This window comes from Harpia harpyja, chromosome 5 (genome assembly GCF_026419915.1).
Source record: "Harpia harpyja isolate bHarHar1 chromosome 5, bHarHar1 primary haplotype, whole genome shotgun sequence".
Classification (NCBI taxonomy): domain Eukaryota; kingdom Metazoa; phylum Chordata; class Aves; order Accipitriformes; family Accipitridae; genus Harpia; species Harpia harpyja.
In genome coordinates, this window is record NC_068944.1 from 41,572,574 (window position 1) to 41,599,495 (window position 26,922).

Consider the following 26,922-nt stretch of genomic DNA (forward strand, 5'->3'; position numbering starts at 1 on the left):
GACATATACAGGAGTTGACCTTATGAACAGTCATTACACATGAAGACTCAGAAAGCGGTCGCTAACATAACATTCAACTTTTCAAACTACAGCTATCAAGCACACACAAAAATTTTTCTTTGCCAAACACGAGCAAGTTAAGCTGTAAAAGTATCTAGATAATAACAAATACTTACTATACAGCAGACCAAGGAAGAAAACACAGATGAGGAAAAACAGTTCATCTCATGTCCCATTCTTCTTCCTCATCCCTATTCTTTCTTTATAGATTTAAAAAAAAATTTAATACAATTTTTGTCATAATTGTAGTTCTTCAGGAACAAAAAGGCCAGACAGAAACGTAAACAGAACTTCAGCTAAAACCTCTGCAGGTGTCAGCAGTAAGTTTGCACACACACAAATGCCATAGTAGCCCTACCAGAACAAGCCTCAAGGCAAAAAGGTTCAATCAAGGGAGGCTGTTTCAAACACAATTTGAACAAACAATTTTCACTGGCAGCAGTAGCCTAATTACTTGCTTTTTTCTGCCCCAGCAATCCCCACCATAACAACTGAACAAGAATTTGCATGGCTTCCCAGCAAAATTACACCAAATCAAACTAACCTACAAGAGGAAGGAAGGAAAAGGCCAATTTCCCAGTCTGGTTCATCAGAGTCTGCAGATAAAGAACGAGGGGATTACAGAGATGAGAACATGCAAGCAAAAATAGGGGCAGAAAAGTTAAACTGGCCACCGTCAGAACTACCACCAGACATACCTCTAAGCTTGAATACCTAAAGAGAGACAAATTACACTCCTCAGTCTCAGTAAGATTATTTCCTTGGCAGTCAGCAGAAAGATATTTTCAGAACACCTAAGTGGCTCCATTTGTTGGGAACCTGCTTAAGATGACTCCACAACTGGAAAGCCATCTCGAACTAGCAACCAGCATCACGTGTGAACTCTTTCTTACCCAATGCCGGCTCCCAGATCTTAGACTGAGGGCAACATGCTATGTAAGGGCCTTCCACTCAGCACGCAGAACAGAGATAACCCTCCAGGGAGGAAGGTGTCTGAGTGATCAAGGTTCTCAGACTTTACCATGGTGTTGGTGATCAACTTGCCCTGCAGGAACATTGCTCATGTTGTGAAAAATAGCCTGGGAGTGCCAGCACAGAAAGCAGGAGACCCAGGTCCCCTGACTTCTATTTCCCTGATGGAATTAAAATTCTTCAGACAACGTACTAATCACCAGGACCACAGAAGAGTCTGAAAAGACACATGATCCATCCTTCAAATCATATTGGAGAAGCGGGGTCCACACTCAGCCCAGAACTGAAGAATTATGAAGCCAAAGAGAATACAACTAACTTAGCAGTTTCATTATTCCCCCAAAGGAAGTAAAAACTTCTGGTCTTTGCTAAGGTTGCTTCTAATTTTGATGCTTTTTATACTGTCCAGTGTACTGGACAAATATGGAGTCAAAGCCACTGTCCCAGACATTCCAACATGGCAATTAGCTAAGTCTAAACAGTCAAAAAGTTAGGGCACTAAATGAATTTACACACTTAATGCATCTTACAATTGTTGAATAATTTACTATTTTCTTGGACAGAAGGAATATAAGCTCACTGATAACCCCCTTCAGGCAGGGAGGACTGGAATAAGAAAGCATCTGGAGAGAGGGTATTACAGTGAAAGGGAGAAACAATGGTTTCAGCCACTGAAAGTTTAAATCAACAAAAACCTCCCTTTGCAAGATGAAAAATGTCTTAAATGCTTGGGGAAAACAATGCAACAAATCTAGACAACAGCAGCATAAACCAACATTTGTAACCATTATCTGCTGGAGAAGTAGAGCGTCAAGAAAAAGGAAGATTTGAGCTATGAAAAGGAGTAGGAGAACAAGCTACATTCTTTGCAGTAAAACAAGTAAATACAATCTGCAAGAAATGTCAACACCTCAGGATACACATACACAAGAATACAAGGTAACAAACACTCCATTCCTCATAATTAATTGTATTCTTCACTACTGCTCATCATCACAACCATTGAGACTACTGTTACAGGAGTAGGGTATGCTATTTCCAGTAGGTGGCTAACTTCTATTAGTTAGCATAGTAATTTTCCTAATAAATACCCATAATTAATGGGTGCAATCAGAAAACAGCTAAGGTTCCCCAGAAACACTTATTTGTAAAAACTCCACATGTAACGTTTATACAGCTATGGAGAGAAAACCTAGACCTCCTTCAAGCAAAAGTCTATGACACAGCAGCACAAAGCTACCATGGTAACGCCTGACTGCCAGGTCTAATTGCATTTCATAGAACAATTCCAAAATGGATTTCAAAATCTGCTGCTTAATTACCATCTCCCCCACTGGGAGTTCAGGATTATTTGATAGTAATTCCTCACAATGAGAGAGCTCCACAGGTCTGCTGTGAACGAAATTTCACCCAGTGATCTGTGCACAAGACTTCAGGTCACGACCATGAATTCACCCAAAATGCAATGGGAGAGAGTAGGGAAAGGAGCGTAAGATAGGGAGTTTCCATCTCAAACAAACAGGATCAAGGAAAAAATATTTTAAGATTACCATTACATTTACAAATTAAACGCTTCTGCTTTTGAACTCTGAGGCCACAATGTCTTCCTGCTGTCACCACTATAAATACTGGAAGTATTAATCATATTACCTTTATTATTTGTAGTTGAACCCCTTCGTCTGTTTGAGGGCCTTGAAAACAGCCACATATTGTCTCAATAATTCTATCAATTAATTTTTTGCCTGGAGCTGTACTGTCTGGAGCATTCCCTGTCAAGTGCCCATATGCTATAAGTTTCTGGAGAGAAGAAAAAAACCCACATAAATAAGAGCTTAAAAAATAAGTCAGCTTTTCATTATAATAAATAAATTCACTTGATAGCTCTAACTTGCACAGAATAATTAAAACAGTACATTTTACCCCAAGTCTCATAAAACATCAAGGATTTTTTTTAAATGTCCTCCAGATGTATTCAGTTTTCACTCAGCAACTACAATACAAGGTTTGTCAGCAAGCTTAACATGAAAGCTTTTGTTCATCAGTTAACAATGTTCTAAAACAAACAGGATTCTAAAAACTAATCACACAAGTCTTCATACGTAGTCAGCACACAGATGTTTTTAAAACCAGATAAACCAGCTGCAAAGGCTTTCTATTTAAGCTACTAGCTAGTGTTGTATTATCCCTTTCTCTCCCTAGGTCTTCAATACTTTGGAAAGGAATTTATTACAAAATTAACAAAATCTTCTTCTGAACACTTCAGGCATGAGAGTATTTGTAAATCTCCATGGCCCACCTACTTAAAAATACACAGAGTAGCAAGGCATCATAGTGCGACAGCATGCCAGGCATGCATGTGCGTGTGAATGGAAATATATTAATTGAGTTCACTGTTGGGCTACTCAGGAGAAGTGAATGCCTAATTCCCATGCTGTAGAATTTGTTCTGAAAACATTACAGGAACCTCTGAGTTTTGAGAGACTAGACATCTCAAACTGAATAACTTTTACTGCAATTATAAATAGTGTAAAATCAATTTAATAAAGCTATACCTGCTGTGTTAGTTCAACACATACATATACACACAAAAATAGGTAGTTTTACACTAACGTAATAAAACTGATCCAAACATGTAACTGCAGTAATACATATATACATAAACACATACATGGACTACATAATACATAAGACATACATTCACCTTTTGTGAATATATTGAGGAATATATTCAATTTGGTTGTGTGTGCAATAAAGTAAAATAATAGAAAAACAATGACATTATTTGTTATATACAACTGTACTTCCCCTCCAAGCCAACAGAATTTTATAGTTGACAGTTAAAAGCACATCTTCATACAGACCTGTAAACAATCTAGAGATGTACTGACAATCCTGGGGCACTTCGACTGGCACGCCAATTCAAACGGTAGGAAGTATTTGTCCGCTTCAATGAAGCTTGTCTTTGATTTCACAGGTGGAAGAGTGCTTGAACCAGGCTTTGCTTCTCCATGAGGGGGACTAAACAGAATGATTGTATTAGAATGCTGTAAGTGGTCACACAAATAGTTCTCACCACCACAATGTTTATGAATGAAATAAAATATTAAGAAAATTAACATCAGGGTAACATAGAGTAACTTCTGTGAAGTTAACACAACAGTAATATGGTTGTATAAATATTCTTAACAGCTTTTATACTTCATCTGTCTCCTTTATGGATCAGGCAAATTGACCCATTTGCACACTAAGTGGATATTCAGTGGTCCCTGCTGGTTTGAAGGCATAAAGACTTGTTTCCTCTGAAAATAGGAAAAGACTCCCCTTACTTGGTTGGTGAGGGCAGAGGGGAAGAAGGGAAATCTATTTGGTATCATTTCCACATTAAATGATAACTCTGAGAGAAGTCTAGTCTGCTACTACCGGAACAGATAAAAATACAACTTACCAAATATTTTAATGACCCCGAAAGTTAAGAACTACTCAACTACTGTATTATGATATAAGTTTGGTTCAGTACTTCAGAGAAAGTACATCTATTTTGGAAATTAAATCACATCCAAACTTCAATCCTGGACATACTCGGGAAAAAACCAAACCAACCAACCAGCTAACCACCAATGAAAAAAAACCGCAAACTTTGCTCTGTCTGTGCTTCAGATGACACCACAGATTTTGAGAGTTCAGTGGTTACCAATGCATCTCACTTGGGCAATATATCTGAAATGACTAACTACAAAATTTGAGAAAATTATTAGTGGTTGAAGTCTTATTGTTTACAGCACCTTTAGAAAGGGCATGCTCATTAATACTTAGCTAAAAAGGACAATTAAGAATGGGTAATTTTTCACTGATTTGTGTGCATCAATGCAGTTTGCCTTTGACTCAAAGCAAGATGTTAGGATTTTTCATTTCACAGAATAGCTCATCACCATTATATAAAGCATTCCTGACCTTTTTCTGTGCACACATAGGTATCTTTACATAAAGGGTAAACTACACTGTCTTAGACAGACTTGTTAAGTGCTATTAAAAAAAAAAAGAGCATAACTGCATGTTCTGTAGTGAAGGATTACAAAATTCTTGCAGTTATTCAAATAGATCTTCACAGAACAACTGATTTCGAATCCAGGCCCTGTGCATTTGTCGCAAATTAAATCAGATGCCTTAAGGAATGCAGATGGTAGAAAATACACATTTTTCATATTGCTTAAGTAGAAGAATGAACTGCTAAGAGTTTATTATAAATTCAAAGAATGAATGCAGTCTCATGCATCATGGAGAGAGCCTTACACTAACCAATATGATAAATTATTAATTTCAGCTTTTCAAGGAACAAGCTGGATTGCCCTTGAGAAGATGTTTGGTACCACACTCAAATAGCCCTCCTTGTTTAGGCTGCTTGAAAAGGGCACCTAAATTCTAAATCTTAATAATGAATAATTAGTGTTAAGATGCTACTTTCTACTAAATAACTTCTCTTTTGAACGTTTAGGAAATTATACCTACATATTTTTTTCCTGAAGAAGAACAGACATTTGTTTTTCTGTTGGATGCATAACTTTATTTACTGCCCAATATTGTTTTGCTGGAAACAGCTCTTTTGGATGAAACCCAAATCAGGTAAGTTGCAGAGGAAATACATGATTCTTATACGTTCTTAAAACTCTCTGAAATTCCTATAAAAGCTTTTCTCTGAGGAATGGAAGGGTAGTATCTCTTGGTCATGTCTTATGATAAGACTGTTCTTCTTCTAGTGATTATGTCTATTGAAACCATTAATATTAGGTTAAAAGAGCACTCCAAAAATAAAACCAGAATTTTTCAGAAACAAGGAGCAGGCCGTGATGTGATCCCAAAAATGAAGAAACCATGCCACAGCAAGCTACTGCAGAAGCCTGAAGCTTCTCTTAATTGAAAGCTATTAAAAACCACCCAAAATAATAAGTATGGATGATGATGCTCCATTTGTCCCTGGAAAGATAACTCAATAAGCTCATCACCTTGCTGATGATGGAAGGGAAGGGGATAGCAGGGAGATGGGACAAGAGAAAACCAAAAGGTCTTTTCTTCTTAAAGTCAGCTAAGAAACCACTTCAGCTGTTTTTTTTCTAGCAGACTGTCAAACCAGAAACTGTCCCCAACAAAACTTTCTTCCACCAAGGGATCTACCAAGCATGAGAATTATGAAATATGCTGATATTTACATATCAGCCATAGAAACAGGCTATGGTATGTATCAAACAATGACTTTTTAAAATTATTTTGACAGCATTTGCTGTGTAATGGTTACAAAAATTGGCCTGTCCTTTTCTATTCCATTCCCCTCCGCCCCACTACCAAATACCAGTTCTGTTCAAAAAACAAACAAACAACAAAAGAAGCCGTTTTCCATGCAGAATTTCTGGGAGGTGGAAATGATCTGTTTTCCAATGCACTCCAGGTTAACTGTGAGATCAGTTTCCTTGAACAGGAACTGGAAAAATTTAAAGAATTATCATCAGAAATCCCCTGTTAGGGTATTCAAATCTCAATTACAGAAATAAGCTGAAAATAATTTGAGACACCAAGGAGTTTCTCTATTCTAAGGCCTAGAAAAAAACCCAGTATTTTCTACTGCATCTAAAAAATTTGACTCTACACTAAGAATAGGGCAAATCTATTCACAGTTTCCAAGTCCAGCAATGCCTTCATAGCAGCAAGGCTACTGTCAAAATAAGGACAGCCATGAAGAAATTAAAATCTACTTAGAAAATGTATGTCGGCAGGTAAGACATACATATTATACCCCCCAAAATCACAACTGCAGATATTAACAGGACAGAATTTAAGCACCCAAAGTTCAGAAATGGCTGAACCATACTTGTATAAATCATTATAATGCAGTGCTCTCATTAGTTTTAGCATGGTATTTAACTACAGGATCCGATACTACTTTTCCTTATTCAGTGCCCAGAACAAATATCCCTCACAGAATATTTAACATTAAGCACTTTTAATCATGATTCACAATGTGGACTTCTGCTTTATTTATACTACTCTACGCAAAACCTATTATAAAACCACATTACTGCTTTCTGTCTGAGACTATCCTGTAGTGCTTGGTGCAACATCTTCTGAACACTACACAAATATTAAATTTATTTTTACAACTTTATTATGAGTTGATGGTATTGACTTTATTTTGCTGGTGGAAACTGAAGCACAGTGACTTGAGTCAGATGCATTTACTAACTTTTACGCGCCCAATTTGATAAGCTGCGAGACTAAATTTTTCAGCATATTTGATACTAAATTGTCTTTCACATCTTCTGAAACAAAGTTTCCACTGGCTTCCTTTCCAGCTAGAAGTGTGTACATTTTCCAAACCAAAACTTGTAGATTTCAGCTCAAATACGCAGGAGACAAAGGAGAAATCATTAGCAGCCAATTTTGACAGCTGTGGTTTAAATGATTTGCCTAAACCAGAAATTCAATTACAGGGCAGAACGCAGGTCCCCAAGCAGCACTCATCTGCTTAAGCCCTAAGAACACTTTCATCATCAGTTTCACCCACTGATCCGATTCCTTCAACAAGTGGTATAAACAGTCTTCACCACAAAGCCTTGACTCGTGGTTAGCAACATACACTGAATGAGGAAGAAGATCCTGTGGAACGTGTCATTAAATACTAATAATAGATTCCACAGTTTACCAATACTTAAAAATGTATTTGTTGATAGTGGAAGAGTGTTGAATGACAATTTTGGCTTCTACCTTCACTTGTAGAGGGACTGCCTCCAGAAGTCTACACCTATTCCCTAACAAGGTCCTTTCCAGATGCTATCTTTTCAAATTACACTAGTTTTTTTCTACCTGTTCCCACTTCCTCATCCCAACCTTCTCCCCTTACTCACTCACAGTTCAAGTCTTTTATTTGCATGCCAGGCTCTTCCCACTCCTCTGAACCCACTTCAAGAGCCTTTTAAGCCCAGGCCCCCCCACCAATACTTTCTTCCTGTGCGACCCACAAAGACCTTTTCTAACCTTGATCCCCATTCCTACCCTCCTTGGCCAGACAATATCAGCCTGCTCCCTCCCAGCTATCTTCTGTCTCTACTCCCAGGCCCTGTCCCTTGTACCGTTAACAGCCAGTCACAGAAGCACATTTCCAGATACCACCACCCTTACAAAATATATTGAAAATCCTTTTCAGAGAGAGCCCGTACTCCCAATGCAGAATAAGTATGGTATACGTTTTAAGCAGTTAAAAGCACTATCACTCAATACGATGAACTATCACATACCTTTGCTTTTCTGTTTCAGCCTTTATTTCCTCTGTAAAATGAAACAAAGGCATAGTTATGGAAATGGTATCATAACCACAAATATAAAATTAAATAACTGAGAGTATTTGGAAAGCAAAACTATTTAGGCAAATATTTGAAATCAGGATTAGTTTAAAACAGAAAATACATGTTTATAAGCAGTTTCATAAGAGCTTCTACTCTTCACCTGCAGTGTTTGCAAACTATCAAAATTACTTTACAAATCTATATTCAAAACTTAACACTTAAATTTGCATCCCATCATGCCAGCTAAACACCACATCCCAAGAATGTTTCTGCCAAGCCATTGGCAAGCTCTTTTCACAGCTCATGGATATAGAAATAATGAGGAAAACACATCTATCAATAAAGGATATACTGCTTATTAAATGTGGATTATACAGAAAACCAATAAAGAAACCACCATTGCTGATTCTTACATGAAACCTTGATGACTAATAATTATCTCTGGTTTTAAACAGTGTTAGACACCACAGTAATGACTAGAGGGGAGGAAAAAAAAAGTCTGTAGTGCCTCTATTTCATACTACTTTAAAATATGTTAAAACAGAAGGACTAATAGTTTAATGCTGTTGACAAGACATTCTAAGTAATTTTTTACAATACATTTTAAAAGTAATTTTAAATTACTGAAACTAATTTTACGAAACATCTTCAATTTCAAGAGTACTTTTCTCTGTATTCTCTAGTTATTTAGCACACTTAAATCATAGGAAATTCCATAAAGACTAGGATTTCCAGTGTTGTAGGAATACTTTCTTGAAATAAAATGTACAGGATCAAGTATGAATATATATATTTATATGTTTTAAGAAATCATCTCAGGAAATCCATTCTAACGTCAAGTCCTGCTCAAACGTGCAAAACCACCGTCAACTAAAACCAACACTTTACTTTGATTTTTGCGTATAAGCTTTAAACTAGTGGCATGGATTGATTCTGACAAAAAAAAGTATTTCTAACTAAGCACTAAGCTCCCATACAGCAAAAGCACACTTCATCTGTTTCCTATCCTTCATTTACCGTTTCACAGAGTCATACTGATTCATTTACATAACACAGGTTCCTAAGTTTGGTATTTTATCACAAATCAGTAGTATCAAATATGTTTACTAATTGACTTGCTCAACATCAAGAAGAGTGAACATAAGAAGTGCACGTCAACCTAAAATCTAAGTCTTATTTCTGATATGACTGATGCTCCTGTTTACCTCCAGTAAAACCCAGAAGTTAGCAAGTCAGTGGTTCATCCAAGAAACAGCTAGTCCAGAAGGGGTTCAAATCTGTGTTACACAGGACCAGACAAAACATGAAAACAATTCCATATACCAGATATTCAATATTCCTCAATAAGTAACAATAACAACAACAGCCAGTCTTATAGTTAGCAATGTTTCAGCAAAATATGCCTTCCTACCAGGTTATGACACTTGACACATTTACTCACTTGAAGACAAGACCAACAGAAGAAGAAACTCTCTTCCTCCCTTCCATCATCTTCATACCTTTCATTATTTTACCTCCCACCTTAGCATTCACATCCAGGAACTCTCCTCTCCGAGATGCTCTAAAGTCTATCCAACAAACAACATTACTAACCAACAGATAAAACTGCCAAATAGCTTCCGAGTTCAAGGTTTCCAACTAAAGCAACAAAACTGAGCAGATTCTCACCCAGTACACAACTATTCTGAACGCAGAATGAAACACAGTAGACTACAGAAACTAAGGTAATCCTAATGCTCTGCTCAGATAGCAATCCCATTAATAACGGCAATTAACAAATTTTGCCTGTAAAATGACACAAGATGTTAAAAGTAGCGTTGTTAAAAAGGTGGGGGGCAGACACCCAACATGGAAGTAGAAGTCATGTCTTACTGAACTTGAATTAGTTTGAGTGACTAAAACTACTTTAAATCCTCTTTTTTAATATATTAAGTTCTTCTTTAAAATGATTAACATACAAATTGTAGAAACTGCTTAGTTATAAAATTGAACTTAAGTCATGTTAACAAACATTTCTACTGTTTTATATTTAAATTGTAATTCAAGATTATAACCCATTTTATGGTATTTAATATGAAGAAAGATGATATTTCAATTCAAGATAAAGCAATCAATGTCAACTTTTAACACAAATTTCAGTTTACAATTTTATCAGATTTTAGTAAACTAATGTGTTTCAGCTTATTTAACAGTTTTACTTGAGATCACTTAGGTGCAGGAGTCAACTACTCTATTGACAACACAAAGATTTGTGCATTTACAAGTTATTTTGTACTTCGGCTGGGGAAAAAAAAAAAACAAACAACTCTAGAAAAAGAATTATTTCAGACTACTGCTATAAATAAAACAGAATGCGAAGCTCCACTTCATGTCCAGTTCTGGTTGCCCTTCTCAGCCTGCTTCATGCCACTGGAACACTAAGCCCCTGAGGCTAACTACTGCCCCGCAGGGAAGGTGCAAATTATAGTGGAACTTGTTCATTGTTCAGAATAGAAACAGTTGTGAGTATTGAATTAGTGTGAAAATTGCTTAAGGAAGTACAAGTAAGCCAGTTCTCAGCTCCCCACCCTCTCCATCTCCCCAAGAACAACAGTATTTTTCCAGTAAAAGACAGCATATGTCCTAAGCACAAATATTCTTCCAGCACTACCCAAAGCAGATGTGACAGTAGGTTAGTGTTCAGACAGCCTAGTTGTCCTGGTTTCAGCTGGGATAGAGTTAATCGTCTTCCTAGTAGCTGCTACAGTGCTTACTGTGTGGTGCTTAGCTGCTGACTGGGGTTAAATCACGACGTGTCAACTTTAGAGGTTCCAAAACAGTGGTTAAACTGTATACTTAAGCAAATTTCTTGAGCTGAAAGCACTGCATGAACAAAGACAGTCCCTGGCAAACAGACAAACATAAAATAACATTCAGGAAAAGAAAGACCAGAAACAGCGGTTCTGCTTTGCACTAACTCATTTTATTCCTGAACTAAAAGAATCTATCAAACCCATCTAGCTGTCATCTTGATGTTACAACAGATTATCTCTGAAACTATTCTCTGCTTTGTAAACTAAAACAGTACTTGCAAAGGTTACCAAAATAATACAAAAATCAAACCAGAGCTGCCTAGAGCCCTCATTGTGCTGCTGATATTTTAACAAATTATCACTGTTCTTTCTTAAAATACTACAAGAGATTGTCTTCAGAACAGGTCACAACAATTCATATCAGAAAATAGAAATTTTTCTAATTGAAGGAAGTATACTAAAATTACAAGGAAAAAGCTTATGCAAGTGTCAATCTAATTGAATGTTCCTACCATTTTGAGCAGCACTGCATCAGCCCGTTAATGTGAAAGTACAGGTTTTATAACCTTTGTTAAATAAAAGGAAAGGTTCTTATAGTGGCCGACATCAATTATTTTAGAAGACTAAAATATTTTAAATGGCAGATAAGCACATGATATGATACTATTACTATGAATGAAGTAGACAGCAGACTTAAACTTTACTTTTACCCTTGAGAACAGAGAAAGCCTAATTTCCTTCACTGTCTGATTGCTCCCTCTGCTCTCCACGCCAAAACACAAGTTAATCACAGTACAATTTCATGGTCATGTAACAACCACATCCAGTAGTAAGCATACAAAAATTCAAGAGGTATTATCAGCAGAAAAGAGATTATAATAAAAGTAACTAACAATTTTCATGCTAGATAAATAATCTGTTAAAGACAGATGAACCAGAATGCTGACTGATACATTCTTTTAAAGAGGAAAAAGTAATCCCTGCAAAACTAAAGATTAGCTAGAAAAGGAAAATGAATCCAAGCTTGAAAACATAGGCTGCTTCCTTGTTTTGCTCTCCCTCTCTCCAAAACACACAACCAAAAACACAAAGGAGAGGATCCAAGAGCTGGAAAAGTTTATTATCTCACCATCACCATTCATTTTGGGAAGGAAGAGTAAGAGAGGTTGTAAAATGCTGTAACAGGGGAAGAGGACTGTAGAAAAGGACTACAGCTTCCAGAGTCTTCCTCTGTATTACCTGTGACGTAAACACAGAACTACTACGGAAAATAGATCAGATTATTCTACAGCGCTGCAAGGATGATGTGTCCTAAAATGGAATTGGGGTATATTTAGTATTCTTAAATAAAGTGCAGCAGAAGTAGCAAAATAAATCCCTCCTGAACTCTCACATTCACACACAGCTCCAGAAGACCTCTTTATAGAACTCTATGACAGAATTAATGGAAATATATGTGGCTTTTGTACAGAGAAGATAGAGCCGATCAAAGACATGCATTATTTTGCAGTTTTACAATGGTATGCATCAACCGTTTCACAAAGCAGGTAAAATGAGTCATGTACATTAGTTTCAACATAATTTTCCATTTCATCTACACTTGTACAGACCATCATCATTTCAAAGAAGTCTCTGAAAAGGTCTAAGACCTTTGTTATACAGGTATACTGGTTTTGGCTGGGATAGAGTTAATTTTCTTCATGGTAGCTGTGTTTTAGATTTGTGCTGAAAACAGTGTTGATAACACAGGGATGTTTTAGCTATTGCTGAACAGTGCTCACACAGCATCAAAGCCTTTTCTGCTTCTCACACTGCCTGGACAGTGAGCAGGCTGGGAGTGCACAAGAAGTTGGGAGGGGACACAGCCAGGACAGCTGACCCCAATTGACCAAAGGCATATCCCATACCATATGATGTCGTGCTCAGCAATAAAAACTTGCGGGGATGGAAGTTTGCCTGCTGTTGCCTGGGAACTGGCTGGGCATCGGTCACCTCGTGGTGACCTATTGCTTTCTTTGCATCACTTGTTTTTCTTGGTTTTGTTTTTCTTTGTTGTGTCCCCCCCCCCCCCATGTTTTTTTTTTTCTTATTAATCTGTCTTTACCTCAACCCAAAGTTTTCGCACTTCTACCCTTCCAATTCTCTCCTTGATACCAGCCAGTGAGTGGCTGTGTGGGTCTTAGCTGCTGGCTGAAGGAAAACCACCACAACAGGCATCCATAATTCCATTCTCACCTCTCCAACTTTAATTCACTATTTCAGCATGTCATTTGAACATTTTTCCTTACCCTCTTCAGACTGCTCATAGTTTCTAGTATGAAAAAAGCAAACTAGTTTCCAGTTTTCTTTTTCCCCCTTTAACACCTTATAACCAGCTAATCTCATTTGTAACTATAAAGTTAACAAATCTCTCTGTAATGACAGAGGATAACACCTAATCAGCAAGGTCAGAATGGGCCAAGTAGGTCAAGCAGGTGCTGTGGGCAATACTGTCTTAACTGGTCTATAATGCTGATCAAACTGCGACTTAGAACTAATTCAGTGTTTACCCCGCTAATCTGATTCAAAGAATGATTTAAACCTTAACCACACTGAAGGGTATCTCTAATTCCCTTTTGAAATTTGTTTATGACTGGATTATTTCCTTGGATCCTATGCCAACATCCCCTACATCTGAAATAGACTCCTCTAGGTTATCTTTAGGTAGTTATTTCCATCTGCTTACCTAAATATGAATATCATGTAACATATAAATATTCTACAGTTATACTTCGGCAGAAGTCAAGGATAACATTCTCATCAGGTAAGAGATAACTAAATGGTTACCTTCAGGAATGGTATACAGAGCTAAATTCTACGCTTTCAGCTCAACATCAAGTTGTACGTTAGATTACAGGGAAAAGAATTCTTATGGAACTTGCTATTGGGAAAGGGCAAACTATTTACCAAAACATGGAAAAATACAAGTTCATTACAAAGTATGATGCTAGGAAAAACCCATACACTTAAAAGCATTTAATACGTAACTCACAGTACATTTTTCCATTCTTGCATCAGAATTGTATTCAAAAACAAAAGCGTATTATGTTTCCACAATACTGTATTCCAAACAACTGCCACTGCCTGTGAGAGAAGCACACACACAACTCTCAATTCTACAAGGATCTGCACATCTAAAAACTAATATTCAGTGTAAACATCAGAATTAAAGTTTATTTACCTAACTGAAATTAAATCTGTTGGAACAGAAAACATCCTGATTTTCCCTGGGGAAAAAAAAAAATTACTTATAAAAATTACATCCAAAATGTATACGCCTGTTCCTCTGCTCACTGGGGGAGAGGCAGAAGAAGCTACTCTTCTACTTATTATTGAAAATAATTGGATTTTCCAACTCTTCTTAATGCCAAAAATATATGCAGATTACTAAAAATCATAATGATATTAGAACAACAAAAAAAGGGGTATTAAATATATAATGAATTCGGGACAGTAAGCAGTGGCATTTTAAAGAATTGTAACCATCCTGGGTAATCAGAAGGCAGAGACAGCCAAAGCAGCACAGGCTGAAATGCTCTAAGGAAACATGTCAATGTTTGGAGCTCACATTACTTACACCATAGAAGACTACTGTGAGGAGGAAGCAATTTGAATTCAATTCTTTCAAGTCAAAGCAGGTGGATGAGATCCAAGGAACATGCAGTGAAGAAGATTTTAAATTATATTGATATGTATATTTAAAAAAAAAAAAGTTAAATCCTATTAGAACATTAAAGGCTTTGCTTGAATTGACTTGGCTTGCTTCCTTGCATCCAAGTATTCTAGTGACTGTCTCCAATATCATACAAAATATTGTGGCAACCAAGGGATTAAAAAATCCCAAATTTTTCACCATTAACTATACTGAAACAGTCCTTCTCCCTGTCAAGGTATATGGAAACCCTCAAAGACCTAGCAATCTAAAGGTACTTGTCAATTTAAAACTGTAAGATAAAGTTAGCTGTACTGTAAGTAATATAAAACTAGAAATTCAGTATTTATTTGAAGAAAACTTTAATTAAGTATATTCCCAACTGTGTAATAAGATTATTACATATATGGTGATAGTTTAATTAAAAAAAATTTACCAAGTTTGAACTCACAGTAGTAAAGCCATATAAACGTGATGGGACTAAAAAACATCCCCAAAACAATCTCTCCCTCAAAGAGATAAAATTCCAAGCAGACCATGCTGAGTAAGTTTCACCCCAAAAGGGGTTATTAGAATATATTTCTAAATAAATATCCAAAACTTGTTTCTTTTCTTGATATCTGCTATCCATTAGTTTCAAGCAGTGTCAAAAAGAAAAAGTCTCTTGCCTATTCAGCTAAAGTAAGGAAGTATTAACGCCTGAAAGCTAATAACAGACTTCAGATAAAAACTAAAATAATTAGGTCTAAGGAGTACAAACAATAGAACTGGAGAAACACAGCCATTTTCAACTCGGGGTCCATTGCATTCACTACAATGATAATCCAGAGATGTTCCTAACATCTAAACCCCTTACAGGTCTTCCGCAAAGCTGAGGATTTGCTAAGAGACAAACAGTGTCAAGCACACAACACTGCACAGAAATTTTCTCCACGCTTCTAGCTGACCACTCTTCTTGCTCTCACAGAGCCTCTGCCTCCCTACTTCTAAACTCTGAACTACTCCAGTTTCAATATATTTTCTTGTGCTGAAGATGTATGGAGAACAGTAACTAGCAAACTCAGATTACAGTATTTCCCTCTCCCACTTCTTCTTTAACTGCAGCAGTATAATTAACTTTCAGTAACTTTTAATACATCTATCTTCAACATTAATCTGTATCAGTGTATGTAAATAGCAAACACAAAAAAAGAAAGCTTTATAAAAAGCCTCACTGGGATTGCAAATTACCATAGAATAATTAAACAGTTTAGTACAATACTGTCATTCCCCTAGATTATCAAATCAGGTTGACTTGCCTAAAACTTGTAATAGTGTATGCAAATTCATTATAGGAAGGTAGTACTGAAATGATCAGTATTTTAGGTAGCCTGCAGAAGAAACCACTCACTATGAAAGCTGAAATTGTTCCTTCAATGGAATTCCCAAGATGCATATCATAGCACTGTGTCTTCCTGTAAATCCTATAAACAGCTTTCTCCATGTGTGGCGGGTTGACCCTGGCTAAATGCCAGGTGCCCACCAAAGCCGTTCTATCACTCCCTCCTCTTCAGCTGGACAGGGGAGAGAAAATACAACAAAGGGCTCGTGGGTCGAGATAAGGACAGGGAGAGATCACTCACCAATTACTGTCACGGGAAAAACAGACTCAACTTGGGGAAAATTAATTTAATTTATTACCAATCAACCAGAGTAGGGTAATGAGAAATAAAACCAAATCTCAGAACACCTTCCCTCCACCCCTCCCTCCTTCCCGGGCATAACTTCATTCCCGGATTCTCTACCTACCCCCCCACAGCGGCGCAGGGGGACGGGGAATGGGGTTTACGGTCAGTTCATCACATGTTATCTCTGTCGCTTCATCCTCCTCAGGGGCAGGACTCATCACACTCTTCCCCTGCTCCAGCATGGGGTCCCTCCCGTGGGAGACAGTCCTCCATGAACTTCTCCAATGTGAGTCCTTCCCACGGGCTGCGGTTCTTCACAAACTACTCCAGCGTGGGTCCCTTCCATGGACTGCAGTCCTTCAGGAGCACACTGCTCCAGCGTGGGTCCCCCACGGGGTCACAAGTCCTGCCAGAAAACCTGCTCCGTGGGCTCCTCTCTCCACAGATCCGCAGGTCCTGCCAGGAGCCTGCTCCAGCACGGGCTTCCCATGGAGTCACAGCCTCCTTTGGGCACCCACCTGCTCCAGTGTGGGGTCCTCCCCGGGCTGCAGGTAGATATCTGCCCCACCGTGGACCTCCGTGGGCTGCAGGGGGACAACCTGCCTCACCGTGGTCTTCCCCACGGGCTGCAGGGGAATCTCTGCTCCGGCGCCTTGAGCATCTCCTCCCCCTCCTTCTTCACTGACCTTGGTGTCTGCAGGGTTGTTTCTCTTACATGTTCTCACTCCTCTCTCCGGCTGCCATTTCTGTCTGTCCCAGCAACGTTTTTTCCTTCTTAAATATGTTATCACAGAGGCGCTACCACTATCGCTGATTGGCTCAGCCTTGGCCGGCGGTGGGTCCGTCTTAGAGCTGGCTGGTATTGGCTCTGTCAGACACAGGGGAAGCTCCAGCAGCTTCTCACAGAAGCCACCTCTGTAACCCCCCCCCGCTACCAAAAACCTTGCCACACAAAGCCAATACACCATGATACCTTCTAGCATGCAGAGATCTCTCCTCCCTTCCCTGAAATCCTCCTGAACAGAGGGACTCGAAGATGGACAAAAAAATCCTATTTGTGGGAGTCCAAGAAAAGGCTGATAGCAGCATTGAGCCTTTAGGGGTGCAGTTTTTATTCTTTGTTTTAATTCAGGAAGCTAACCTAAAGAGAAATGGGATTGGAAGAAATACAGATGCAAGTGCAAGCACATACAGTATCAAAGTGTGAATTTCACCTGTGTACATTCTCCCCACTGTAGAATACCATGAGTGTTTATTTCCCCTCAAAATTCCTGAGCCCAGACTTTAGTATAGACCCTCACTTATAGTTTATTTACACATCTGTTCTTACTTATGACTGCTGTTATTTACTGGGGTCAATTAACCTTTCACTCTACTTAGTTTCCTCTACCTGCAAGACTACAGCTCACACAGCTATGGCACATGGACGGAAAAGACCAAAGCTCCATGCAGATTTAAGAAAGTCACTGCTGTGGTCTTCACACAGCATTTATATAATATCAAATAATTCTTGTACAGACAAACAAAACAACCTTAAGAGTATATTTGAACACTTCCACTTACTTTCCATTCCAATGTATTATGCTGCTGCAACTTTGTGTTTACAGGTACTGAAGGAGTAAATAAGGAAGCACGGATTAATCATACTATTTAAGAAGAAGCGTTCCAAACAAACAGCAGTTACATTTTGAGTCTGACAACTCTTGATGAAATTCTGTGCAGATCCTCCTTGTTGTGCTCTACAAAATCCCCAAACCCTCTCATCAACTAATTCATATCTCATTAGCTTAGAAAAGCATGGAGTAGTAACCTTTGAAGTGTGTAGAGAAATACTTACATGTATATACACACAAAGTAAAAAAACAAAAGTCATGAATCCAAACTTTGTACAGGTGAGGTGCTTCAATTTTAGATGACACTAATCCTTCTGAAGAGAGCGCTAATATAAATAAGGAACATTATGTGTTGCTACTTCCCATGCCATATTTTCTGATATGTTAAAGGTTTGCAGCAAATCCCATTGAATTGTTTCTCTTTTATATCTGCAATTCAAAAGACAGTATGTCTGATAGTCCTTATTGGGTGTTTTATCTGTGAAGCAACCTTCTCATTTATTCTTGTTTTTAGACAATCATTCATACAGAGCTACAGCTTCTCCCCACCCCTGCTCACGATATAATATCATTCGGGAATATGCAACTCTGCTGTAAATTCAGAAACTTGAATGCACAACCTGTCTCCACTCAGCCAACCTTACTACTTGCTCCTTCAGCTCATTAGGTGTGACATTTTCAAACAGAGAATCACTAGCAAATCTACTCTAATGGCCTCATTCTGCTTAAAATTAATTAAGAATCATTCAATCCAATGGGGTTTTATAACTAGATTTTCTGTAATAATCTTTCTACTTGCTAAACCAAGTTGAGACTACTATGAAGTTGCTTCACTAACTACTTGGGAAGAAGAGGTGGGGTGACACACATATAGGTCACACATTGCCAAGGATAACTGAATTGTAGTCATTATTAGTAGCATTTACATTCTAACATGTGGCTGAAAAGCTCATTTTCTGCAGCAGTAAATACCTCTGCTTCCCCTCAATATTATATGGGTCTCCATCCTTTATTAAACCTACAGCAAACTCCCAGCAGTATCCAAACTTTTTCTTCACCCCCTAAAGAAACTTCTCATACTTGGACAAAAATCAAAGAATAGAAATAGACTTTTTATTTACATCTTTAAATACAGTTAGAAGAAGAGGCTAGCCATGTAAATTTATTTTAATCAGGCAGGGCATACCTTTCAAATACCTTGTTCCAGCCTTTTTTGATACCTCCTCCCACTACCCCCATATATCAGTTTCACGCTCAGAACTGGTGGCACAAGTTGCTGAAAAGGTGCATTAACATACATGCAATTTGGTTGCTTACCAAATATGTAGTCACCTAACCAGATTATAGAAAGGATCTTGCTTAGAGCTACAGGTTTCCAATATGCTTTAATCCAATCCAACCGAGGGTGACCACCAAAAAAGGTGGTTCCTCCTATTCCGTGTGTCTCTTCATGCTTACTTGCACACTCCTGGCAACAAAGCACCACGAAGCTGCTCGCTCACTCCTCCCCCTGCCCTGGTGGGACGAGGAGGAGAAAATATAAAGAAAGGCTCGTGGGTCAAACAGGGACAGGGAGGGAACACTCACCAGTTATGGTCACAGGAAAAAAACCAGACTCAACTTGGGGAAAAAACAAAATCAATTTAATTTACTACCAATCAAATAAAAAACAAGGAAGTAAAACCAAATCTTAAAAACACCTTCTCCCACCCCTTCCTCCTTCCCGGCTCAACTCCACTGCCGGTTTTCTCTACTTCCTCCCCCCGGTTGCAGCACAGGGGGACGGGGAATGGAGGTTGGGGTCAGTTCATCACATGTTGTCTCTGCCATTCCTTCCTCCTCAGGGGGAGGACTCATCACTCCTCCCCTGCTCCAGCATGGGTACCCTCCTACAGGAGACAGTCCTCCATCAACTTCTCCAACGTGAGTCCTTCCCACAGGCTGCAGTTCTTCATGAACTGCTCCAGCGTGGGTCCTTTCTGCAGGACATAGTCCTTCAGTCACAGAATGCTCCAGCGCAGGCTTTCCCATGGACTCACGGCCATCTTGGGGGGCATCCCCCTGCTCTGGTGTGGACTCCTCCCCAGGCTGCAGGTGGGCATCTGCTCCCCCGCTCCCCTCCACGGGCTCTGGGGGGACAGCCTGCCGTCTCACCATGGGCTACAGGGGCATCACCTCCTCCCCCTCCTTCCTCACTGACCTTGGTGTCTGCACAGGTGTTTCTCTTACATTCCAATCTCCTCCCCTGCTGTAGGTTTCCCCCTTCTTAAATACATTATCCCAGAGGCACTACCACCGTTGCTGATTGGGTCGGCCTTGGCCAGAGGTAGGTCTGACTTGGAGCCGGGGAAGCTTCTAGCAGCTTCTCACAGAAGCCACCCCTGCAGCCCCTCCCCCACCACCAAAACCCCACCACAAAAACCGAAACCAACTCTTTAAACAACCACTGCCAAAGCACAAAGTTTGAACAGCTCAATAATTTTAGTTTTCATTGGGTCAGTGAGTGATTTCAACTCACTGTAGAGCTGCATGATCACAAGTTGCCACACCTCTTGTGTATCACGTTTCAGGAAGGAAGAGCTGGAACAGAACTGCCCATTGCAGTGGATGCCTACAGATGCACTGGAATAAATATACTGCAAAACCATATGAAGTTTACCCACTATGTTTCACCAGCATTAGTATTTTTTGTAATTAAGTAAGTTTTGCAAGGACAAATGTTTCTTCATCAGGTAAGGGTGGGGAAGCCTGCAGCTGTATATTCTTCTTCATAGTCACAATGCATATAGTGTTTTCTGACCCTTCTTTCTCATCTCTTATGTTAAAATTCTTCTGAGTTGTGTAAATCCTGATTCTCAGGCTGCAACCCCAGCATATAAACACAGCAACAGCTATCCAAACAAAGAGGCAGGTAGCACAACGTTTTGAAAACAGTGTAAACTAACTTCAGATATTTTTATTACTTTTTTCTATTTTTTGCTGCTCAAAGAAAGTAATCAGCATATATATCCTATGCAGACAGATGAGTCAACTACTACTCGGAACAAAGAAAGACTACTCAACAAGAAAAACTTGGAACGTTGTTCAATGTGTTAAACGGCACAAACCTTTCTGCTACTTAACATCCCTTTCCTCCTGACTGCATTATCTATCTATATTACACCACTACAACTTTCTGTGCATGCATGCTATAAAATTGCAGAGGTATCTTACCAGTTGAAAAGTAATAAAGTAACACTGGATTAAGAAAGTATATGTTGACATTTTAAAGTTAAAATTTAAAAGATTTTTTTAAAAAATGTGGATCAGTGGTTTTACCATGTGGCTAAGAGTAGGATGGGGAAGAAAACAAATGCTTTAGCCAGTATTACTGCTACTGCTGGCAAAATATGCAGTGTTAATTATAACAGACTGGAATCACAGAAAGAATGGAAAATTAAATTCAACATGGAAACATGAAAATGTGTGTTGAGAGAGGTCATTTATTTCTTTACTAAAGAATATTAGAGGACAAAACTCTGCAGAGAAACAATCAAATTGAGACAGACCCCCTATAAGAGTTTGATCAAAGGATATGCCACAATTATTCAGGTCAGAATAACTGTAATTTACAGAAAAAGCAATTTTACCAGGTGCAATGGTATACAGTATACAGATCAGTATACAAAAAAGTTCTTACAAACTGTCTCATGAAAATACCAACATGCTGGACTAAAAAGCACTGCAAATCTTTGGAGACCAAAAAAAAAGAAGTGCAACTTCTCTGCCTCAGTAATTGATTTTTCAAATATTCTTGCCAAGAATCATAACTGCCGTCTAAGTAACCCATAACAAGGTAAAAGAAACTAATTACCAATTATAAATTCCATAAAATAGGGATTATAATTGGCATAATTCTTATAGATATTTACATCCACTCCATCATTGCAACCCAACATTACAAAGCACTCTGTGTGTAAAGTTCCTGGAAGTACCTGTAACTCCACTAGAAAGAGTTAGGAATATACTCATTGAATTAAGTTTCAAATTTAAGGGAGAGGGGAAGGTAAGCCTTGAAGGATGATAGAATTTAATGGTTTGAAATAATATGGAACTCCTCCAGTTTCTCTAGAATAGTTCATGCCAGATAACCAGACTTCCGCCCGCTCCCTCTATTGTTTACCTGATTCAACTGATGGGATACATCAGTTTCTCAGCATATTCATCAAACAGAAAATAGAGTGAAAAATCAGGACAGACAGAAATTCTCGGTAGGATGTTATTGAGGGGAGACTCAATACATCCAGTCCTTCTCTCTATCAATTTTCTCAAATGTTCACTAGTTCGTTTAAGTGAGTATTTGCTTCAGTCAGAATCGTAGCTTGTACTGCATTTAAGAGCAGGACTGCAGACACTCTCTGAGCATGGTGGGTTTACGCTTCGTCAAAGCCACAAGGAAAGCAGTAGCTCTGTTGTTTAAGATTGTGAAACGTGTTTGCCTAGTTTAGACAGGATGAATCATCAATAACTCCTTATTTGCCACAGCAGTTTGGTATGTTGTCCTCTGAAATGTAGAGAAGTCAAAAGCAGCCTCAGTTCTCCTGCTGCAACCTTTAAGATACTAACTTGGATCTAGGTCTATATTTTTCCCTTTGAGCACTGAATATAACATAGCTATTTCACTTCATAGTAGAAACTAGAAATTTAAGACTATATATCTCAATTTTTTTTTAATATACATACACATATGTGCATACACACACAGTATCTCCATGTATAATGTGATTTTTACTCTCTAGATCTAATCTGTAACTTGAAGAGGAAGTTTTAACCCAGCAGAACATAGGAAACACCACAAGCATTTAACTAATAGTTTGAGTCAGAAGATAGGTCATGACTGAAACTGCAGTCAGAATACTAATACATTTCCAGCCTCCACCACTGTTTCAGACATCCTGATAAACTTTTCATAAAAAGTACTCCTACCTACTCAAACACAACATAGAGTCTTCTTTTTTTATTTTGAAAATTTAGAATTGAAACTCATGAGTACAGGTGAATAAAAAATTGATTATGTATGATATTTCTGGGGAAAACTAACAGATATGAAAGAAGCATACAATCATTTCTTATAAAGAAGGCAAACCTGTGTTAATGCACACTGTGCCTTTTCATGTCAAGTTGGGCTTCCCCCCCCAGCCCTTAACAGAGTAGGTTAGTTTCCCTCATTTTTCAGATCAGAAACTCAAGCACATCCCTCATACTCAGCTTGGAAAAGCGTGAGTTTCTGCCAAAACACAAGGATGACAGAAGCAGAAACAAATTTTGCAGACACAAAACTCGAAATAGGGAAAGCATTTTCAATCAAATCATTTCCATCTGTCTGAAAAAGCATATCTGAAATTAAATATGTCCAGAACAAATTCCTGTCATTTGTAACTTTTCTGAAGGGACACAATGAGCTTCTTTCTGAAGATCACCTTTAAGCCTGACCTTTAAGTTTAAAGCAGGCAAACAAGAGCAGCCCAATTCAAAAAAACCAAAGACCTGATAGTAAGAAATTATCTCACCCCTCTGCAATATAATTGCTGGATTCTTCCACCATATCCATCCCTGGAAGAGAGAAATTTCTGCACAGTCTGATATGCCGCTGCCTATTTATTACCTTTGGTAATATCTAAACAGTGAACAGGCTGCCCAGAGAAGTGGTAGGGTCTGCTCTGTTGGAATTACTCTCACTACTGCTTGACAGGGCTCTCAACCTAATCTAAGGCCCGGCTTTCAACATATGATCTCCATAGGTCCTGTTCAATCTAGACTTCTCTGTGACTTGACTCCATACATTTCCAAAATACTTCTGTTACACAAGAACATCTCTTCAGCATCCACTTGCAGTCAAACAATGTGATAAATAAAAGGCTTAACAGAAACAAGTCTCTTAAGTATTTGACTAACTCTTAAAATATAATTAACGTTTTAAATTGTTTGCATTGACAACTGAGAAAGCATCCCAAACATTTGCATTCAAGGTAGGATTCAGTTTGATATATATGATGTTTCCACGTGCGTGTTTTCATGCATGCTATCTGCCTGACCTCTTTTAAGTGCAAGTTGTCAATGCAATCAACAGCTGAGGAGTCTGTGCAGCGGACCAGCCAGGAGGTGTGCTTCAGGACTTGCCCAAGCATTCTCCAAAGCCAGCAGAGAGCTGATCAATGTAATCAACAAGATATTTGATACATGTGAAAGCCCCTAACCTTAGGCATCTTATTCTTTAACTGAGTCCTGTTTCAAGGGTTTATGCTGCCATGACAGAATCAACAACCTAGTAACAGAAGAACAAGTGACAGATAACATGAATTTAAGTCACAAAGCCAGTTTCTCAATTTTTCCTCAGCACCCATACTCTCCTATTTTCACAACAGTATTACAGTTGTAAATATAAAGTGCTGTATTTACATAAATTATGACAGAAACTCAAAGAAAAAAATACCATATTTTCACTTAGGTACTTGGGTTATTTATGAATCAAATTTTTAAGGCCTAACCAAATATAAATCGGAAAATCAAGCTGCAGCATATTTTGCAGCAGTTGAGTTCTCCTTATGTTATACAAGCATTCTGTTCTTCCTACTTCAGATACAACACAGCTTTTTACACCTACATGCAAAGTTTAATTCCAGAATTAGTGTATCTTCAGTTCATGATGCCATTCCCATAACACCAGTACTTTCATCATCATTTCATGTCATAAGACAGGGATTTGTATGCAGTAGCTCCAGTCCATTTAGTTAAGAAAACAAATTTCTTTTTCCTTTGTAGTTAAACATGCATTTTAATACATAAAATAAAATAATTAAAAACAGAAGGTAATTTAGCATAAACATTTTTGAACTTTTGCACAACCCAGCTCAAAAGCTATTTCACCACAGACTGCAGACATAATGGAACTAAATGAAAGTAAATTTCAAAAGAGGAATGGAGGCAACTAATCAAGCTTGACAGACAATTAATGTTTCACGAAATACGTAAGCAGATCAGTGTCCAAAGATGCAAAAAAGACGGAGCATCCCTATCCCTGATTTTTAAATAAAGTTCATGTAAACTTTGAGAACTGGGGAACAAACCCAGAAATCAAACCTAAAAACACCAGACTGTATTGGACAAAAAGACAGAATGGCAATTTTTTCTTAAACCCTTGATATCTAGCCTGTATTTTGCTTCCACGAGTGGCCAACAGCATATCCTTAAGTAAGTGTAGATTATAAAAGCAGGGCAAGAATCCTGCAATAGTCCCCTCCTACCAGCATCTAGCCATCTGCGGCTCTTCCTGCAGGTTTGACAACCCTTGCTAAATTTTCATTTCATCACTTTTTAAACCATTTAGACTTTGGGGATCAGTGTAATACAAGCTGCAGGAAATAATATTTTTTTGCTTTACTTTAAAAAAGATGAGTTCTTTACAGGATCTCTGGAACTGCATTGCGAGAAATTACAATCAATTATTCTCTCTTCATGTCTATGCTACTTACAATCTTACACACTTCCTTTACATCCATCTTCCTAATTTTTTTCCCCTCCAGGGAGTAAGAGGCATAGTCTGCTTGATCTATTCTGGAAGACATTCCTACTTTCAATCATCACTGTTGACTTCCAATGCATCATTTCTAAGTCCACTGTCTCTTTGGGAGGCAGTAGACAGCAGAACTACACATGGAATAAATGGTATCTTTACAAAGTGGTGTAACAGCTTCATTTTTTTCTCTATTGTTTTCATATTTGTCTTTTTGACAAGGGAATCAATATTTTGATGGAATCGTTCACAGTAACTCAAATTCCTCCCTCCTCCAATGGATAAAAGTCTTACTTAGAGCCCATGTTTGTGCATGCACAATTTAGACCAGTTTCCTCCTCCACTCATATGGATTAGTTTGCATTTATCAACACTCAACTGCTGCCATTTTATCAACAACTAAGTCAGTATAGCACAACTGCCAGCTTTAACAGGTTGTTTTCACTCTTTTAAATATTTTCTTTTGTAAACCTTTGTCACTTCACCATTCACCCCAAAACACCATGAACCTCTCCAGAACTGAACTACCTCTTGGTTGGGAAAGCAGAACATCTACTCCTTGACAGCTCAGTACCTTCAAGCACCTTGAGTGAGCAACCTGGTTGAGGTTTACTCTAAAATTGGATTACCTTACACTTATCCACACACTCATCGACTCTGCCTTACAGATTTGTGATGGTAAGTTTTCTGCCTGCAAAGTCTGCATCAATTCTTTCTCACCACAGTACAGAAAACCATTCTGTTCTCTACCAGCTTTATTCTTTGCTACAGTTCAGACTTGCCCAGCTGAAGTTCTCAGGATTTCTCCATCCCTTATACCCTTGCCACTTTTTTTGGTTTTGTTTTTTTAAAAAAAAAAAGACTGACACTACTGACATTTAGTCCCTCCCATTCCTTTGTTAGCAATCAATGAAATGTTAATATTACAAGCTCTATTAAACAATTCAGCAATTTCAGATTAGAGGCCCTTTAAAAACTCCTAATCCCAATGAGTTAATAGGAACTTTGGTTTAAACTTCAAATTGGGGATTTTTTTCTGACTCATTCCTTGTCATTCCACTATAGGAAACTTCCTCCGCTTCCATGTACAACAAGGCAAATAATGTATTTTGGCCTCCTTCACTATCTTTACATTCCCCAAATGGTTCTGTGATTATCACTTACAAGCCATACAGATATGGGTGTGTTTTCCTCTTTGCTATTTGTTCATACCAACTTTATCACAAGCTTTTCATCAGCTTTTC

General features: G+C 38.3%; 1 protein-coding gene across 1 annotated transcript in view; it reads right to left on the minus strand.

The window, feature by feature from the left end:
* Positions 1-26,922, minus strand: part of ARFGEF1 (ADP ribosylation factor guanine nucleotide exchange factor 1) — a 103,412-nt gene that overhangs the window by 61,762 nt on the left and 14,728 nt on the right. The window contains exons 2-4 of the mRNA XM_052786783.1: positions 8,316-8,346; positions 3,894-4,050; positions 2,683-2,829 (exon numbers count right to left, since the gene is read on the minus strand). Of these exons, the coding sequence (XP_052642743.1) occupies positions 2,683-2,829; positions 3,894-4,050; positions 8,316-8,346 (335 nt within the window). The remainder of the gene's footprint in view (positions 1-2,682; positions 2,830-3,893; positions 4,051-8,315; positions 8,347-26,922) is intronic.